General features: G+C 50.3%; 7 protein-coding genes across 7 annotated transcripts; 3 read left to right on the top strand and 4 right to left on the bottom strand.

Annotated features, from left to right (window-relative positions):
- Positions 1-709: 709 nt before the first annotated feature.
- On the top strand, positions 710-1425 carry C8Q69DRAFT_444867 (hypothetical protein; the record flags this gene model as incomplete). Its single annotated transcript, XM_028629025.1, has 3 exons — positions 710-830; positions 895-1155; positions 1220-1425. The coding sequence occupies 3 exons, from the start codon at positions 710-712 to the stop codon at positions 1423-1425; spliced, it is 588 nt and encodes a 195-aa protein (XP_028484556.1).
- Positions 1426-2320: 895 nt separating this feature from the next.
- C8Q69DRAFT_275034 (hypothetical protein) lies at positions 2321-3302 on the top strand. The gene has a single exon (XM_028626840.1). The coding sequence runs from the start codon at positions 2584-2586 to the stop codon at positions 3292-3294; it is 711 nt and encodes a 236-aa protein (XP_028484555.1). The 5' UTR covers positions 2321-2583; the 3' UTR covers positions 3295-3302.
- Positions 3303-3546: 244 nt separating this feature from the next.
- Positions 3547-4123, bottom strand: C8Q69DRAFT_274944 (hypothetical protein). The gene has a single exon (XM_028626839.1). The coding sequence runs from the start codon at positions 4038-4040 to the stop codon at positions 3666-3668; it is 375 nt and encodes a 124-aa protein (XP_028484554.1). The 5' UTR covers positions 4041-4123; the 3' UTR covers positions 3547-3665.
- On the bottom strand, positions 4124-7919 carry C8Q69DRAFT_274943 (hypothetical protein). Its single transcript, XM_028626838.1, has 3 exons — positions 7872-7919; positions 7429-7734; positions 4124-7346 (listed from the first exon to the last, which is right to left on the bottom strand). The coding sequence occupies exons 2-3, from the start codon at positions 7623-7625 to the stop codon at positions 4208-4210; spliced, it is 3336 nt and encodes a 1111-aa protein (XP_028484553.1). The 5' UTR covers positions 7626-7734; positions 7872-7919; the 3' UTR covers positions 4124-4207.
- Positions 7920-9323: 1404 nt separating this feature from the next.
- C8Q69DRAFT_274518 (dolichol phosphate-mannose biosynthesis regulatory protein) lies at positions 9324-9990 on the bottom strand. The gene is made up of 3 exons (XM_028626835.1): positions 9863-9990; positions 9729-9809; positions 9324-9626 (listed from the first exon to the last, which is right to left on the bottom strand). Exons 1-3 carry the CDS (start codon positions 9863-9865, stop codon positions 9441-9443), a joined length of 270 nt encoding a protein of 89 aa, XP_028484552.1. The 5' UTR covers positions 9866-9990; the 3' UTR covers positions 9324-9440.
- Position 9991: 1 nt separating this feature from the next.
- Positions 9992-13157, top strand: C8Q69DRAFT_274517 (hypothetical protein). The gene has a single exon (XM_028626834.1). It carries the CDS (start codon positions 10203-10205, stop codon positions 12909-12911), a length of 2709 nt encoding a protein of 902 aa, XP_028484551.1. The 5' UTR covers positions 9992-10202; the 3' UTR covers positions 12912-13157.
- Positions 13158-14190: 1033 nt separating this feature from the next.
- On the bottom strand, positions 14191-15672 carry C8Q69DRAFT_507287 (hypothetical protein; the record flags this gene model as incomplete). Its single annotated transcript, XM_028632871.1, has 4 exons — positions 14191-15074; positions 15138-15308; positions 15370-15526; positions 15595-15672. 4 exons carry the CDS (start codon positions 15670-15672, stop codon positions 14191-14193), a joined length of 1290 nt encoding a protein of 429 aa, XP_028484550.1.
- Between the last annotated feature and the right edge of the window lie 2992 nt (positions 15673-18664).

Below are 18664 nucleotides of genomic sequence, written 5' to 3'. Positions count from 1 at the left end.
GGAGCTAACGATCTAGCCAAGTGGGCGGCAGAAACTACTAGACAGCGCTAGAGTGGAGCTACGAGATCGATCTGCTATTATTATGCTGAGTTTGAAAAGTGTTCCCGCACGTCCAGGTCACTTATTGATCTTCAGTTGTTGCGGTCAGTATCTAAGGGTGGTGATATTCGAGGGGTTTTTCTTCTATAGGTCTACGTAGAGACTCCTCAATGGGCAGCACAAAGACAGTAATACATCATGTCAAAGCCAAAAGTCCTTGAGAGAATTCAGCTAAATTAGACATGTTCTATTATTATTATTGAACCTAAAGACGGGATCACAGTGCTGTGTGTAACCTTGGAAGACCTTGGAAAAACCTCACAACAAGCCATCGGCGAATCAATATGCAGAATGTCAGCCTTCGTATCCATGCCAACAGTGACACGTCGCGAATGAAATCGAGAGCTGGGGAAACGAGTCTATGCTAGATTCAGCCCAGCTCCAGGAATAAACCATGCGAGTAGCTTAAATACGACCCAGCAGACCTCACCTCCCCCCAGGTGTTGTTTTTGCTTCTCGATCAGAATCTTTAGAAAGCTGCTCTGCGCGCGCTTGTTCTCGCTCGTTTGGACGCGACATACAGTCATTCGTTTTCAGACAGTCGTTCAGGATTTCCAGATAACCACACAATAATACCCAGTTCTGTTTGCTACTTCTTGAAACCGTCACAATGAAGTTCAATCTCTTCGTCCTCTCCGGCCTCCTGGCCTTCGCTGCTGCCGCGGACAGCACTTCCTCGTCTGCTTCCGCGACTGCTTCTCTGTCTCCTGAAGCATCCTGCGCGGCCAAATGTAAGTTCTTCTCAAGTCCCAAGATGACGCTCTCAAAAAGTAGTTCCTAACGATCTCTCTTCAGGTGCTGCCAGCGACGTCTGCTGCAAGGCCCAGTGCTACAAGGTTCCTTGCCCGAACGATGCGATGGCCAACGACACCACCGCTTGTGCTGCTGCCTGCCCTCAGGGTAGCGGTACGCCCGCTGATACTCAGAAGTACGCGCAGTGCCAGCAGAGCTGCTTCAGCTCTCTGTTCTTCCCTGCTACTGCCAGCGGAGACTCGTCCAACGGACAGGCCACCGCCGCCAGCACTACCGGTAGCGGAGCCTACGTTGCAAACACTGGTACGTATAGTGTCTCAGTTACTTTCCGTCTTTTAGTATAGAAACAAGCTGACACTTTGCTTAGCCAAGGCTCAGGCCACTAGCTCTGGATCGTCCAGCTCCTCTTCTGATTCCTCCTCCAAGTCCGGCTCCAAATCCGACTCCGGTTCCAGCTCTGGCACCAGCTCTGCTTCGAGCACCGAGTCCACCTCCAACGCTGCTGACCATCTCCAGCTTGGCGTTTCCGCCGCTGGTCTCATGGCTGTTGTTGCAGCTGCCATGGCCCTGTAAATGGCCCCATGGCTAACCAACATCTTGACGCTAATAACATGATAACGCTTGCTCCTTGACCAGGACATTGAGATGATATCCAGGAACACGAACCCCCTTTCAAAATACGGATACCAAAACGCTGTACGATGTAATTTCTATTCTCCATTTGAGACTTGTGTCTTTATTATTTCTATTTTTCTCATAACTCGAAAAAAATTCCACTTTGGCGTCAGAGCCATGTAACGTCAATTAATTCAGAATGACAGAGATCATACCCTATTCTACCACACACCATCTCCTAGAATGTCATCTTGTCTTCTCAAAACAGTAATCCACTCGCTCATCCCCCACAGCCCCAACCCCAGAACAAGCCATGTAGAGTGAATCTTCGTTTCCACACACGTTAGAACGCACATTCTTCGTTTCAACGCCCGGATCAACACACACCACTCCCTCCTGGTCAGAGAGTGACTTAGTTGCATTCTGCGACATTCATTCCTGGCACATACCGCCGATACGTTATCCCTGTTAGAGTAGAGCTATGTATGAGCTTCGGATACAGAATCCCCATCTCGTGGCGTTGGATTTGGAATCATACTAATTAAATTTGGAATCATTCATAATTAAAATTCCTCCAGCCCAAATCCACATCACTAGACCTCATGATCATAGGATTAGAGAATATTGAGTCAGCACTAGAGTAATGTTGTATGATTTCCATACGGCATGGGCAGCGTTGAGGCCCTCCCTTGATGGGGTTCGGCTGCAGAGTGGAGCAGACAAAAAAACGCGTCTGCCAATCTACGCGTCGAGAGAGAGAGAGACTGGGAGAGAGAATGACTTCATCATTGAGCTTATCGATGATAGAATTGTACTGTACATAACTACACTACTAAACAAATTAGTAATGTGTTATTGTTGTTCTTTTTGAGATCGTCGCGACGATCGTCAGGTACGAGCTAGAAGTATATACATATCACTTTTGGAGGAACTTCTGTTTTTCTTTTTTGCTTTTTTTTATCTTATCGCATTGCCTATAAGTTTGCATGCTGGAACTTTATCCTATTTTCTATCACTTTAGATCCATTATTATTATTACCTCTTAACACCTCTTTTTTCTGCAAAAGAAAAAAAAAACAAAGAAAAGAAAATATATACATCCACCACTCCAACAAAATGCCACCATCCACCCAAACCCTCATATCATCCATGACCGACTTCGTAACAGACTACATGTCCGATCACGACCCCTCCCACAACCTCGCCCACATCCACCGCGTGGTTCATCTCGCCCAAACGATCCTCAAATCCGAACAGACCCTATCGCCAACAACAACCCCCTACGACTCCACCATCGTCACTCTCTCCGCTCTTCTCCACGATATCGGAGATCGGAAATACCTGCCCCCTTCCACTTCCACTTCCAACAACAACAATCCTAATCCCCAAACAGCCGTCCAACAGGCCCTCCTCGAAGCAGGTGCGGACGACTCGCTCGCCGCGCGCGTCCAAACCATCGTCTCGAACGTGTCGTATACGAATGAGACGAAAGATCCCGAGAAAGTGCGCCGTCTGATTGATGAAGAGGGGTATAGGGAGCTTGCGATCGTGCAGGATGCGGATCGGCTCGATGCGATAGGGGCCGTGGGGATTGGGCGCTGTTTCACGTTTCTAGGGGCGCAGGGGAAGAAGCATGTTGCGCCTGGGGGGGAGTGGGTGATGGATGGGGCGATTGAGCATTTTGTGGAGAAGCTGGAACGGTTGGAGGGGATGATGAAGACGGAGACGGGGAAGAGGATGGCGAGGGTGAGGACGGAGAGGCTGAGGGTTTTTAGGGGTTGGTGGGAAGAAGAGACTGGGTTTAGAGCTGAGGCAGGGACGGTCTGACGGGTTGAATGTTGGTTCAAGATCTAAGGAACGAAATGGGGAGGGCTCTGTAGAAGTTGTGTTTTGATGTTGTTGGGGATATAGATCTACTAGATGATAACCATCGAAAGCAAGACTTACAATAAATACAGTTGAAAGGGCGCGAGGTTGTCACTTTCTTCGTCCTAAATGGTCCCTTATACAACATCGGCGAAATCCTATCTACAGGCCGATACTTGTATGGAGACTTATAGTCCTAAAGGATCAGTATATTGTAAACACATAGTGGTAGCATTAGCAACTATAATATGTAGTCCTGAACACGTATATCTCGTGCATGTATATAGTAGGTCCCTTGGGCCCGGTATAGCAAAGCGCATTAGTCTACGCAGTTAAACACTGATCAAATCCCAGGGAATACGGGCTGGGGGGCTTCTAGCCGACTTGGAGGAGAGATGGGTGTTGGAAACCACCAACAGGGAAAGACAAACGAACGCCGGCGACCATATTAGTGAGAGAAAATGACATAAAAATTTTTTTATGGATTTTTCTCCTTTTATGCCTTTTTTTTGTAGGATTATGTGTCCAATAGTCGACCCACCATCCAGCCAGCCAGCCATTAAAACAAATCTAAACAGAAGTTCGACAAGACAAGTCTGGGGTATGTAATAATCCAAGCAACACGTGGCGGATAAACTCAGAAAGTGGGCAGGTGCTGATACTGCTCTGGCAGCAGACAAAAAGTCATTCAAGCAACGGAAGATCATCCTTCGCCTGTGTAATAGAATGCCTCAAAAACTCCAAAGTGAGATGACATTCTGACCAGATCCACCAATGCAAATCAGGCAAGATGGTACGTCGAACGAAGAACAGTCCTGCCACAACGCCATATATGTTGCAAAGTCTTCTATCAATTGACGTCTTGGGTCTCGATTTAGACCCGGTCTCTGGCAAAATCCAGCACTTCACAATCATCCTCAAAAAATCCATCCTCATCCGGACGCGACGCCATCGAGTATGGGTCGGCGCGCTTCTTCCTCCGGCGAGTTGTGATGACGACCTCTTCTACCTGGTCGACACCGCTACCTAAACTGATGAGATTTTCCATTTCGCCAACGGCGCGAGGACCAGGAGCCGCTGCTTCGTCATCGTCGCCTTGGCTAGGAGGTCGCACGTGTAGTTTAGTGAGAGGAATATCCTCACCAAAAACCCACTGTTTGCCAGACAACAAACCGGACTCCCCAATTTCAACCTCTGGTGAAAAGACATATAGATTGACTCTTTGGTCGGTGTGGAAAGGCTGGTAAGGAGTGTTGGTCTCAATTTCGGCCTGCGAAAGAGCCTGTGACTTAAGTTTGGTACCAGAAGGGAAGTGAGAATTCGCCGTCGGTAGCGCCCAAGATGCACTAACTGTCGACTCGGTATTAAAGGTCCCGACGTGCAGTGGTCCGCAGGGACTCTGAACGTTTGAAGGAAGCTTGAATTCTGCCACCTTACCTCCGATGACAGATTGACTCTGTCGGCTCTTCTGGAACGGTCCTGCTCGCCTGATTTTGTATAGCTTGAAGGAGCCATTATCCACCAAACCCAATAGGCGCTCGTCCTTGTTACAGAACCAAGTAACTCGAGATGCGGACGGGTCTCTGGAAAATCCAGAAAGGTGCAGCCTGTTTTCGCCAGCGTGACGTAACGTATTCACGGTCCCGGTAGCAGCAGCACCGACAGATTTACTTAGACCAGAAGCAACCACCTTGCCACTTCGGACCCCAGCAGCAGAGGTCAGCCCAAAGGTGCTCACCACAGGGAATGCTGGGCCAACGCTGGGAGCGCGTCCTCTAACGGCAGCCAAGATGGGTTGGCTCTTGCCTCCAACAAGTTTCATGGCAGCAGAAAAGGGATTGCCTGGATTTCCTGCTTCCGACCTCTCATCCGGAGAAGCATCTTCAACTGGAGATTTCGGAGATACTTTCCGCGCCCGCCGAGGAGGCGGCCACTGAAAGGCGCTCTTGGGCATGTCGAAAACATGAATGGTCCCTTTACGGGTAATAATGGCAAGATGCTCTCCAGTGGGAGCGGCCCAGATAACATCGATAATAGTGGATGTTGTCAGCCGCGTGTATCTGGCAATTTGCCTGACATGAGAGCTGCCCGCTGCGAGGGCTGGATCCTCAGTAAGGAAAGTCGCTGCTCTGCAGTACTTGATCTGCATCAGATCCCATACGTACTGCACATCTCCCTTTTTGCTTGCCGTCAACAACATCAGCCCGTTGGGAGAGAACGATACGAAACTGCAGCCATTGGGAGCCTGGAAGGTAGCAACTGGACTCGGGAACGAAGTTTTCACCTCTGAGCCCTCTTCTAACCTCTTCAGATCGATGATCGACACGAGATCAGGTTCCGCAGGTGACATAGATTGCGTCTCTTGAGCATGAGTCGGGGGAAACATGTTGTAGCCTTGCTGGGGCACATCTGCCAGATGGGGCGGACGACGTAACGAAGCAGATTGCGATACCTGCGCTTCTTTGTTCCAATAGCTATTCCAGGCTTGGAGACCTTGGTCGCCCATCCATCGAGCGCCACGGAAAAGCTCCTGCGTAACACCTCTCGCGACCTTGTTTAGGAAGCTTTCGCCCTCACCACAGTCAGTCGCACAGGTTACAGCAGGTCTCAACGGAGGAATATGGGTATCAAGTCCGTAAATCTTGCCCTGGATCAGAGACGCAGGAACGGTTCCAAGAAGCGGAACCCTCGACGTGGATGAAGGTGGGACGATGGCCAGCCATCTCCCGCTGACTGATATTATGGGACTGTCAAATGAAGCAGACCCGTGCGGAGAATCTGCCTGAGAGCCATCCGCATCGGTAGAGCTCGACGAGGTGGAATATCGACGGGAATCCCTCGACTGGATACTGGTCCAAGTCTTGGCGAGACACCGGTAGGCGGCAGCGGGAGACGATGAATCAACTCCATATATGTAGACCTCACCGCTGACACCACAGGCAAGAATGACAAGGCTACCACTAGTATAGAGCTTCAGGTTACCCACAGGTGATGGGGCAAAGAGAGGCAGGCCCGGGAAATCGTCGTAGCACGGAATAGGTGTGCTCATAAACAGGGTCGTGATGTGCTCTCCTGTCCGAAGAGAGTATATTTCTGCTCTCGTCTGGTAACACGGTGTCTCCTCTTTGTTGTTATGCTTCTCGGACTTTCCAGTGAGGCCCGGAAGTATCTCGTTCTGCTCTGAACCGGTGGAAGAGGCCCGTTCTTCATCCCTCTGAGCAGCTGGACCATGGACTATCACCGCTACATGAGGTCTCGAAGACGCGAATGGGTCAGTGGTAGCAGTCCACGGTAGTAGTTTGGCTTCAACTACGCGACCGCTGAGACCGACCAGACGCCCGATCGGGCGGGTCTTCCGATCCTCAATAGCTAATACCTCGAGGAAGCCATCGCCCCCGACGACTAACACCTTTCCACCCATCCTTGTTGTCTTCAAGGCTGGACTAGAGATTGTGTCGAAAGCACAGAATGAGTAACTGCCATCGCTAGAAGACCTGTTCTGGCCAGAGAACACAGGTAGGTCAATGTCCGGAGCGCCGTAGAAATGGGCCTGAGGCATATGCGGTAGAGGCGGCTGAATCTGGAAGTGGCTTCCCATCGAATGTCGCTTCTGCGCCTCTACTGACTGCTGTCGCGACGTAGCGACGCTCAAATGGCCATTGCCATAGCTGAACGGTCTTGCTCTTCCAACGGGTGGAGAAGCGGACGCCGACACATGGCTGAATCCGCCCCTCTCGGCAGCGATGGGAAAGCTCGTGGGAAAGCTCGTAGGAAAGCTGCGCGGTGACTCCCCGACGAAGGCCCCGTCGATGAGATCTGTTGGCGGGCTCTTTCCAAAGGGGATGGACTTGGCCCACGCGTCCGTTCGATACGCGGTGTCGTTCTCCTGGGGGCCGTTCAACGTCCCCAGAGCTTCCAGCACAGGAGACACGATGGGATCCCCTGCAGTACGGGCGAAAGGAGCGCTCTGGTACGATGAGGGTTCCGTCTGGACTGGTGGTGAGGGATCGCTCCTACCGGGCGGGATCAGCTTGTCAGCTCATATCTGATCTCCTCGAGGACGCTCAAGAGATCAACCATGACTAGAGGACTTACAGGTCGTCCGGAGGCGTCTTCGCCGCGCATTTAGCCGTTTTGTCCTTTCCCTTGGCACCATGCTTCCCCTTCTTCTTCGTCTTTCCCGTGGATTCCGGCTCCGGGTTCACTCGATACTGGTCCTGGACAAGTGAACTGTTGTCACCAAGGGACTGAGTCTGCTGGCGAGAGATTTCGTCCAACGCTGCGGGGGGCATCAAAAGGCGCCGGGAAGGCTCCGGGGGTAAGACGTCTTCAGATCAGAGCCGCTCTGTAGACCCTCTTTCTAGGTCTCAGAACGGATGACTCGATCGCGGGGTATTTGATCTTGTCTTGATTAGTTACGCGGCGAGATAACGGATGACAACGCGATCGCGTCTATCGCGGTCAGTCCGATGGCTCTTATCGAGATGGGATGATGGAAACAGGAAGCAATAATAATAATAATAATAACGGAGTCATACATCACCTCTCCTGCTGGACCCTCGTCACCCGTATACCCGAGAGCTTTCCCTGAGCAACCGGACTGGCGGTTACCCGATCAGTTAAGTAGAGACGATCGATATGGAGATTCCCCAGATACCAGCCGTTGCTGAATCTGGAATAGAACCCAGAGACGGTCTGGGGGCAGGTCCGGGAGGGTTTCAGAAAATCAACAAGATTCAAGCGTTCACACTCGATACTCTTTACTGATTGATGGTCTGGTGGTGTTGTTCCAGAGAAGGGCAGAAGGGGGAGAGGGGGAGGGGAAAGCATGCAGGACTAGGGCAGGCAGAGCAGCGATAGAGTAGGTATGAGCAGCTCCATGGCGAGTACCGACTCCAACTACGGGACTACTAGTAGAGAGCATCGGTGGGGGGGATTACTTAGTTACTGTAGGTTAGAGGCGGAGTCAGCGATCCGCGTGAAACGGTAAGTTTGGGCTGAATAATGGGAGGGGGCCGACGTCAACGGGACAGGAATGGGACTAATTATCAGGATGACAGGCGAGGCGACTAATGATAACGGTTGCTGATTGATGGGCTAACTTATCTCATAGTTACTTGGGAGAGTTGGAATAATACTTGGGAACAGATGAGCGAACAGGCTCAGGAACACGTGAGTCAGTCAGTCAGGACTCAGTAGTCAGTCATTCTGTCCCATGAGGGGAACAACAAGAGTAACTATCTACCTAGTACCTAGGTAATTAATTAATTAATTAATTAATAATAACTAACAAGTTCTTCCTTTGTATTATTTATTACCTCTAATAGTTACTCTATGGTGGTGGCTGATAACTACCATAGTAGATAAGATCTCACAAGAGATTCTATCATTGCTCATGCCTCCATTCCAGTTCTTTCTTTGATTCTTCCTCCCCTCATTCACACTCTCCCCTCTCCCTCTTCTGATGGATTCCGTCGACAACCGATGGCCGACGTCACGGGTTCGCATGCTGACCCGGAGACCAACATCAGCCGGGCGCAACAATTCAAATGGCTAATGATTAACTAACTAACTCACTATGGTAATTACATACCATCTACTAGCTACTGACTGCCAGACTAGAGTACCATAAATGACTCTAGTGGAAGGGTCGTGGCCTTGTTGGGGACCCCATGAAGAACCACTCCGCCATGTGTAGTCCGCTACACCCGTCACTGACTGGCGGAGAAGGGCCCCGACCGCTCAGCAGTGGAATGCCAACAGTTCCTTGCAACGTGGATCATCTCCATCGAGATCTCCATAGAAGAGAGGTACTAGCTAGTCTAGAAGCTCCAGGGTCGCAGTCCGGCGTATCCCGTCATGGCGGGTTTTGACTTGGTCAACTCAACAACAGACTGACTTGACTTCGTCAGGCACGTAGCTCATCCAGCACCCGTCAGGGACAGATGAAAAGAGCGCGTGGCTATCACGGGTCAACAGGAGCCGGCTGCTGACTATTAGTTATACAGCTCACAGTCGCTGGCACAGAAGTATTATTGTGGTTTTACACCGGGTATCGGATCTCTCTCTCTCTCTCTCGCTATTATACATTGGACCTTCCAGCCCGTTTAAGCCTTCTTCTTCGCGGCAGCCTTCGCCTTGGCAGCCTTCTTCTTGCTGCTCCGGATCATCATGATTCCCAGGAATGAGCCCACAACTGCTGAGCCTAGCAGCGTGAGGATGACGGGGATACGGATCGCCCAGACGCGTGGTGGGAAGAGGTCATGGAGGGGGTGGCCAGGGTCAACAAAGGGCTTCGAAACGGTCAGTCGATTCTTGTTTTCTTTCTTTCTTTTCTTTTTTCTTCTCTTCTGTTCCTTCGTAGAAGACAGAGAGAACGTAGAGAATAGACGTACCATCAACAGAGTCCAAGCGGTGTAGTAGAGGAAGATCGCAGTTGCGACCAAGAGCATGGCGGATCCGACGAGTCGGCCGAGCTGAGATGTCAATTCTCCGCGCGTGCTTCGAGTTGGGGACGTTTGCTTCTTACCATAATGACTGTAGGCAGTGTGAGACAGTGGAATCCACGTGAAGAGAAGGAACGGACGCGTAGGAGATTCACAGTTCGATCTCTTGTACAGTGAGTAAGTAGTAAATATTGTCTCGCTAGCTCACTTTCTCCTGGAGCTCCAGCTTGGCCTCTATTCAGTCACGTGACCGACCACCGCGCTAAGACTGCTGATGTGAACCATCCAACTTCCTTCGCCGCAGAACGACTTTGCTCGTGGCTGACACTCGCTCCCATCTTCGTGTTTCCGGGTTTCGTCTGGGATCAGGTAGAGATCTGAAACCCGGATCACCTCGATCATTCATTCAGAACGGTCAGCAAGATGACGGATTCAGTGATGCTGCAGTCAGCGGTGCGCTTGCCTACTCCGCCGCCCGGCACGTCGTACTCGCCGCAGCCTTCAGGGTCGCGAAAGCGTTCGCCTCCTTCACGGTCGCCTTCGCCAAATCGTCGTCGGTCCCCTCCAGCTGGGCCCGCGAGGGACGAGGCAGATCTTCCCCCAGTCGATCAGGAGCGCGCGATCGAGAGACAGCGGCAGCTGGCCGAACGACTTCGTCAGCATGAAAAGCGCGAGCCTGCGCGCAAACCGATGACAGAGGAGGAGAAACAGGCTGCGGCAAAGGCGGAATATGAGAAACTGTTGAACATGCGCTCCGGAGGAACCTATATCCCTCCAGCTCGGCTGCGCGCGCTCCAAGCGCAGATCACCGATAAAACGAGCAAGGAGTATCAGCGAATGGCATGGGAGGCCTTGAAGAAGTCTATCAATGGTCTTATCAACAAGGTCAATGTCTCGAACATCAAGCATATCGTGCCGGAACTGTTTGGAGAGAACCTGATCCGTGGCCGTGGTCTTTTCTGCCGGAGCATCATGAAAGCACAAGCAGCCAGTCTGCCCTTCACGCCTATCTACGCTGCGATGGCTGCAATCGTGAACACGAAATTGCCACAGGTCGGAGAACTTCTGCTGAGCCGGTTGATCGTCCAGTTTCGAAAGGCGTTCAAGCGTAATGATAAAGCAGTCTGTATCTCGTCTACCACCTTTATCGCCCATCTCTGCAATCAGCAGGTCGCCCACGAGATGCTCGCGGCCCAAATTCTCCTACTTCTTCTACATAAGCCTACAGATGACAGTGTGGAGATTGCCGTGGGCCTGACCAGGGAAGTGGGCCAACATCTGGAAGAGATGAGCCAGCCGATCGCACTGGCGGTGTTTGACCAGTTCCGGAATATCTTGCACGAGGCAGATATCGATAAGAGAGTCCAGTACATGATTGAGGTGCTGTTCCAGGTTCGTAAGGACAGGTACAAGGACAACCCCGCCATCAGGGAAGAGCTGGACCTCGTCGAAGAAGAAGATCAGATCACACATCGGATTGGTCTAGATGACGAGATAGACACGCAGGATGGTCTCAACATCTTCAAATACGATGCGCAGTGGGAGGAACACGAAGAGGCCTACCGGAGGCTCAAAGCCGAAATCTTGGGAGAAGGAAGCAGTGACGAAGAGGACGGATACGAGACTGATGACAGTTCAGAGGAAGAAGAGGATGAGGAGCAGAAGCAGATGGACATCAAAGATCAGAGCAATACTGATCTGGTGAACCTGCGTCGCACGATCTACTTGACCATCATGTCGAGTATCGACTTCGAAGAATGCTGTCACAAGCTGATGAAGATCTCTCTTCCGCCCGGGCAGGAGCCTGAGCTGCCCTCTATGACCATCGAATGTTGTTCACAGGAGCGCACGTACTCGAAGTTCTATGGTCTGATCGGAGAGAGATTTGCGAAGCTCAACCGTCTCTGGTGTGATCTCTTCGAGGCCGCATTCGCCAAGTACTACGAGACTATTCATCGCTACGAAACGAATCGGCTGCGTAACATTGCTCGCTTCTTTGGCCATATGCTGAGCACAGATGCTATTGGGTGGCATGTTCTGTCCATCGTCCACTTGAATGAGGAGGAAACAACATCCAGCAGCCGTATCTTCATCAAGATTCTCTTCCAGGATCTTGCAGAGAGCTTGGGTCTGCCGAAGCTACGAGAGCGGTTCCAGGATGAGATCCTGCGACCCAGCTTCGAAGGAATATTCCCGACGGACAACCCACGCAACACCCGTTTCTCCATCAATTACTTCACCAGCATCGGTATGGGTGCACTGACCGAAGAGATGCGTGAGCATCTCAAGAACCTCCCCAAACCTACTCTGCCTACTCTCCCCCCACCTAGAGAGGAGTCGGACGCTGAGTCAGTCAGCTCATATTCGAGCTATTCATCGTACACGGGCTCCTCCCGCTCTCGCTCTCGCTCTCGATCCATATCTCGTGACCGTCGCCGCGGACGTTCTGTCAGTCGGGGACGGTCTTACAGTCGCTCCATCTCGGCCTCAAGGTCAGGAAGTTATACACCATCGCGCTCTCGATCGCCAGTGTCTCGCTCTCGACGTCGCGCGGGCTCGTACAGCCGTTCCCCAACACCTGTTCGCCGCAGAGCGAGATCAGACTCTCGTACACCTCCAAGGAAGTCCGCGGCACCGAGGCGGGGACGGGATAGGTCTTACGACTCAAGAAGCTCGGTCAGCAGAAGTCCTAGTCCGTACCAATCGCGAAAAGACCGACGCTCGCCATCTCGATCGGTCACGCCGCCTCGACGACGCGATTCTTACGCTAAGAGGGCCCGAAGCTACTCTAGATCGCCCTCTCGCTCAGTTTCTCCTCCGCCCCGCCGCGCAGCAGCACCACGTGGACGGCGATACTCGGATTCTGTATCCCCTCCGCCACGTAGACGCGGAGGCAGGAGTGTATCCGCTTCGCGCTCACCGCCTCCTCGACGTGGAGGCCGGAGCACCCGGGATCGCAGTTTGAGCAGAAGCATCAGTCGGTCCGTGTCACGCACGCCGAGTCCTCCACTGAACAAGGGACGACGTGTATCTTTGAATGTCACACGGTCCATCTCTCCGGCTCCTGGTCGACGACGCTCACTATCAAGATCACCACGTCGCGTTGCGCCAGCGGGTCAACGTCGGGACTAAGTGCCCAAAGGAATATTGAGATCGCATAACCATTTGAAACCGCTCACAAAAAAAAAATGGATACCGAAGCCTTCGTCTATACCCATAGGACAGCACAAAGGGCGTATGCAAAGGGGGATACCGGGAAGACCGCAAATAGTTCAAAAATCATCTACTCACATGTTTCTTCTCACTGGGAATGAATGGAAAGGAAGTTCACAAAGGTGTTTCTGTCATTGTTTGGGAGTTTTCTATCTTTTACTTTCTTTTCTTTACAGTCCATTCTCAAGAGATTGGCCTGATGATGCATTAGGTTCGAATATGGATATTTTTATCCCCCTCAGCAGTGGCGAATTCATCATATTTGTATTGTAACTAGATGAAATAAATACCTCATGAGTTAGCATGTTATTTGCTAGTTAGTTAGTTATTATCTTTCTGTATTCAGACAGAACTAAACTAAGGTGTCTAGGCAGGCTATGGTCAGTTTAGTCTTCTGGGCATAAAATAGCACTAGAGGATGCGAAGTTGGTTGGTATGTATATATATATATATAATAATTCCAAGTCCTGTTTCTTTCGATGTATTCGTGAAAAGAAAAGAAAAGTTAAACCCACTATTACTACTTACCTGATGTAAAGTCCCTATTCTAGAGAATGAAGGAAGGCACACTTGGGATAAAATGATGGAGAAGAAGAAAAAGAAGATATAATATACAACAGTTACACAGACGCATATATGCATTTGAAACAAAACAAGAATAAGAACAGCATATTTCATAATGCAAAGCAAAGCAACTAAAGAGCCTATCCATCCCGCTTTATCCCCTTCCTTGGAGAGAGGATTATAGACTTAGGTAATTAATTGATCGAATTGTGGCGCATGAGAGTTTCGAGTTTCGTTTTTTTTTTTTTTTTTTTTTTTTTTTTTTTTTTTTTTTTTTTTTTCTCTTTCAGAACATGAGATTATCATTGATTATGAATGCAAACTGGTGAGTTTGAATATGCTAATGCTAAAAATAAAAAAGATAAAAAAGTGAAGGAAACAAATGCACAAAACGCCGTCTTATAAGCTTGGTAACTGCTAAATAGAACCATGAACCATGTAATGATAAGGGGGAAAAAGTTTATGCTTCTAATGTGGCGGTTTGGCCGTGATCGATCATTCTACTATGCGTAACTGGTTGGTGGAGGAGATTAGTTGTTCTGGCGAAGAAGGGAAATATTAGCTCATATATCGGGTTTGTTTTTGGAAAGTGATATGCTAAGTATGCGATAATAAGCTTGGGATAGGTGGTCGCTCACTTACTCTCATAATCAATCCCGTTCGTGATATCCTTGGTCTTCTTCCCGACCACTGATCCGTTAACGACAAAGGGTTCACACTTGGAATCCTTCGAAGAAGAGACTGAACCTCTTCTTTCATCGCCGCTCGTTGATGTGCTTGTATCTGCTTTAATCTGGTCCTTGTCCTCGAAAGGCACGGTGTCTTCCGAGCTGCATGATACCGGAGCGTCCCTGTCAAACTTCACTCGGATTCTAGCACCCTCGAGCATAGTATTGTCCAACTTGGCCATTGCTTGTTTCGCCTGTTCTGTTGTCTGGAACGTTGCCTTGGCCTGACTTCTGCGACGACCAGTTCTGCGATCCTCGAGAATCTCGCAGTGCTCAACTGTCCCCGCGGCGCTTAGATAGGTTTTGAGTTCAGATATCTCGGTCTGTGGTGCAACATTCTGGATGAAAACATATCTACTGGGAGTATAGTACGTTGGAGACATGGAGTGCGTTCTGTGTCGATTGTAGCCAGATTGGTGGTTCCGCTCAGATCCAATGCGTTGATAACTTGTCCGTCTCCCAGTTGCAAAGCAACGGTTTGAAGCATCGTGCGCAGACGGTAGCCATGATGGAGAGTAGGGGAACGTAGGAAAGTTCGGGGAGTCGTAAAGAGGAGACGGCACAGTTGCTACCGGTGAAAGAGCAGGCATAGGACCCTTCCCGTTGATCATCAGGGATGCTGGAACCGAGACAGACGCCATAGGAAGGGCAGGAGGGTATGCAATTGTCGTTGCGCTCGGGATGGGTCCATATTCTGTTTGGTGGTGATATGTAGGAGTCGGTGGCACTGTGGGCATTCTAATACATTGCAGCGTCAATGAAGACCACTCTTCGATAATGGCAGCGGTTCCTATCAAAAACGCATAGAACGGGAATGAAGTTGATAGCACCTACTCTGCAGAATGGGACGAACTCGGAGTAGTTATACCGGTCACTCTTGGTGGAGAGTAACCTCCAATATAGACGGGCTGCGCAACGCAAGGCGGGCTTTTTGTCGGTCCAGCAATCGGTCGAGTAGGCGAGCTCGTCCGGGATAAAGTCACAGTCAGGCTCTGTCCATCCCAACCGCTGCTAGCTAGTCTATCTGGGAGTAATAGGTCAGCATTGGCGCACGCAAGCTAGAATGAAGAGAGGTTTTAACACACGATAAGTACGCCACGCCTCGTCCTCGTTCTTCACGATAATCTGGCCAAGCCCCGTCGGGAACCCATGCTGGTCATCGTACACCACTGCTTGCCGGATGTGCAGGGCAGTCTGGCGCACCAAATCTTTAAGTTCTTGCCATCGGCAATGTGCTGGAATCTGCAACGTGCGTAAGTCACTGGTCGATGATTGCAATCAAAACATAGTATTGTTGTGAGCTTACTTACTCCACGAATAAATAGAACAAACTCAGTCTCAGAGCTTCTCGTTTTTGGTCGTCCTCTTTCCCGTGGCGGGGAGGGCATAGCGTCCGCTGGTTGTTTTCTGATAGACTCCACGTCGACACTAATATGCAGCAAAGGAAAGTCAGAACTCAGTCCTGGATAACAAATTGGTGATCTTGGTTTAGGAGACAGAGACAACAAAGGTTGCTTTTGTGCTACTTGAGATACGAGGCAAATTTGGAAAACCTGCGTCTGGGTATCACACGCAAAGGGGGAATAACCTCATGAGGTGCTAAGTTCCAGAGCTGCTTGCTGTTTGACCGCTTGTTTAATGCTCACCGACGGAGGTATATAACCGCAGCACCGAACCAGAAATGAAAGGAGGAAAGGTCGAAGACGGGTCCCGGTGTTGGATGAAGTCGCTTGTTTCATGGACGGTAATCATAAAGAGGTAACGAAGAGCATGACAGCTTGGCGAAACAGGCGGCGAGGGAACGCAGACAATAAGTCTGCTATGTCCAACGCTGCTAGCCGATAATCCAGTGGGTGTGAAGCAGAGATTGTTAAAGGGGCTAGAAATTCCGGCTTGTACTATGTATGGGCCTGTTGGCCGTTTGAAGCTACTTCGGGAATGATGTGTGAGATGTTAGAGATTATTTGGGGATGAAGCGATCGAAGACATACCACAGAGACATGGCCTTAGAGGTATACAAAGAAAAGGAAACATTAAACCCAGCTCTGCATGCTGTCAATGGTCCCACCTGACGGGTATCATACTATTTGTCACTGCGGGCAAGATCCCCGGAAAGGGCCAGATGGCTGAGGCTGGAGATACGTCGCAGCGCCAGCGCGGGAAAGCCACAGATCACTCCTTCGGCGAATAATAAAGGGTCGAAGCCGATAGGATCATCATGGAGAAGGGAGATGAGTGATGCATTCTCTTCCTTTCCTCCCGACTTCCTTCGCATCATGTAAGTCACCCCGCTGGGTGTGCTATGGCCCCGGATGATTTGCAGGTATTTGCTAGCTTTTCCTCGCAGCAGTGCAAAGTAGTAAACTGCGCTGCCCCTGGTTGCATCGCATGTTCCGGAGAGATCTGCGGACCTTGGCTTTGTCATTTCGGTACAATGCTCATATCACTAGCTGGTCCGTCTCGAGGTATTCTCGGTTACGTACAGTTTCTGCTGTAGTTACTCCATCCGTCCAAAGTACTGAAGCGAGCCAATTTGGCAATTCTGGGAGTACCGGGACTCCTTTTGCTATGGTTACATGTACCGGTTGTATGGTAGCAAATCGCAGATTAGGGCTATACAGCCCAAGTATTTGAAGAAGATGATGGACTGGCGTACACCTTAAGTTCGGCGGATGTGGCTTGCAAGGACTCAAGGAGTAGCAAGCGCCATGACAGGTGGGCCACTCCTGTCTGACACTGCAATGGGCCGAAGTTTTATCAGCAGCTGCAAGGTGGGTGAGCGGTCAGAGCGTTTGTTATTTCCTTTTCCTTTCTTTCTTTCTTTCTCTTTTCTTTTTTTGTTCGCCTTGGATTGTGCGGTATCGATCAAAGGATCACTGGAAATGCTCTTAAAATAGTCTGTAATGATCTCGGCCCAGGCTCCCAGACAGTGACAGAGTAGAAACCGGCAAGCGTAGGCCCGTAGCTGTACTCTAAAATGGTCGTGGATTCGAAGGAATGACACCTGTAGTTTCTTGCCGCCGGGCCCCTTGATCAACCGAAGACTCCGATGATAAAGCCGCGATAGTCCATGCTTTGGGAAACGCAGATCATTGCGATCGTCGATCGATCATTGTCAAGGGAATCCCTGAGAGATGAGAGACATGAGCGCTAGAATAATCAACGCGTGTGAGGTGTCATATAGCATCGCACTTCGCAGCGCTTAGTGCTCCGTACGTTGAGCAGGGTCAAAACCGCCGCGATTGGAAGGAGTGCTCAGGAAGCAGACTTGGCAGTAGCACAGAAACCCAAGCTTAGTCTCATTAGTTACCAGCAAGGGTGGCGCAAACCGCTATGGCCTCGAGGAGTTATTTATACACAGTTCTTAGAACGGGTTCTGGCAGAGAAGCTAATTCATGCTATCATTTCAAAAATGTGAAGTAAGAGAGCCTGCAAAATGCAACCCTGTAAATAGTGATCGATCGGGTGTGCGAATCTTGGATTAGTTAGTTCACTGTCGGTCTGTAGCGTCGAGTACCCCGGTCCAGCAAGTGGAGGGAACTATACTAGCGATATCGAATCTCACATTCCGCCATCTTAGTGAGAATTTCTGCTCCTTGGCTCGGGATCTGCGCTGCATACGGATCTGGAGACCGTTTCAGCTCATGGGGATGCCGTCCAGGAACTGGTACCTGAAAACCACTTATGGTTGGATAAAATCATCAATCTCACGCCTCGTAAGATTGTCCAGGGTATCGTCCGTCCAAAACCGTGGAGCATCACACAAGCCCTTGCGCTAAACTGGCAGAAGCTGTCGAGGCTGAATGGCGCACAGCAGATAGGCGCCGTGGCCGCGGTCTGACACCTTGGACCCTGTCCTCGGAGAAGTGCGAAGTGATCTCTTCGGTGGAGGCTGTACAGAAGACTCTCATACAGTCAATCTGATACAGTAGGAAACTTCCCGCTGTCACGATTGCGGCGGTGCCGGAGTGATCCCCCGATTAGGTACGATCTCGATTTACCACTGTGAACGAGAAGATCCCGCATCAGGACGGGCCGTACAACAATGGTCAGTTTGACATTCAGTTTATGATCGTAGTATCGCGGTATAGATAGCTCTACTATACGAAAGGCTTGTCACTTTGGGTTCCGTAGGCTCTTATCCCTCTAGTATTGTAGCAGTTAGCTATTGGCTGAACAGCTTCAAGATAAACAGACTCTATCCTGTGTCGCAAGTGCAGCAGCTGTCACTCCTATTAGGAATCTGATGAGTTCCGGGATCATCTACCGGAACGAGAAGGTTCCTGGCTCGTGTAACCTAGTCATCTCAGCATCTCAGCGTTCCTGACTGTAGCGTCGATACTCCAAAGTAGGACGAAGGCCCTGTGCCTGTGGTCTCCT

This window comes from Paecilomyces variotii (assembly GCF_004022145.1).
Source record: "Paecilomyces variotii strain CBS 101075 chromosome Unknown C8Q69scaffold_6, whole genome shotgun sequence".
NCBI lineage: Eukaryota > Fungi > Ascomycota > Eurotiomycetes > Eurotiales > Thermoascaceae > Paecilomyces > Paecilomyces variotii.
Note: the sequence above shows the minus strand (reverse complement) of the source record. Positions and strands in the feature narration are given on the sequence as shown.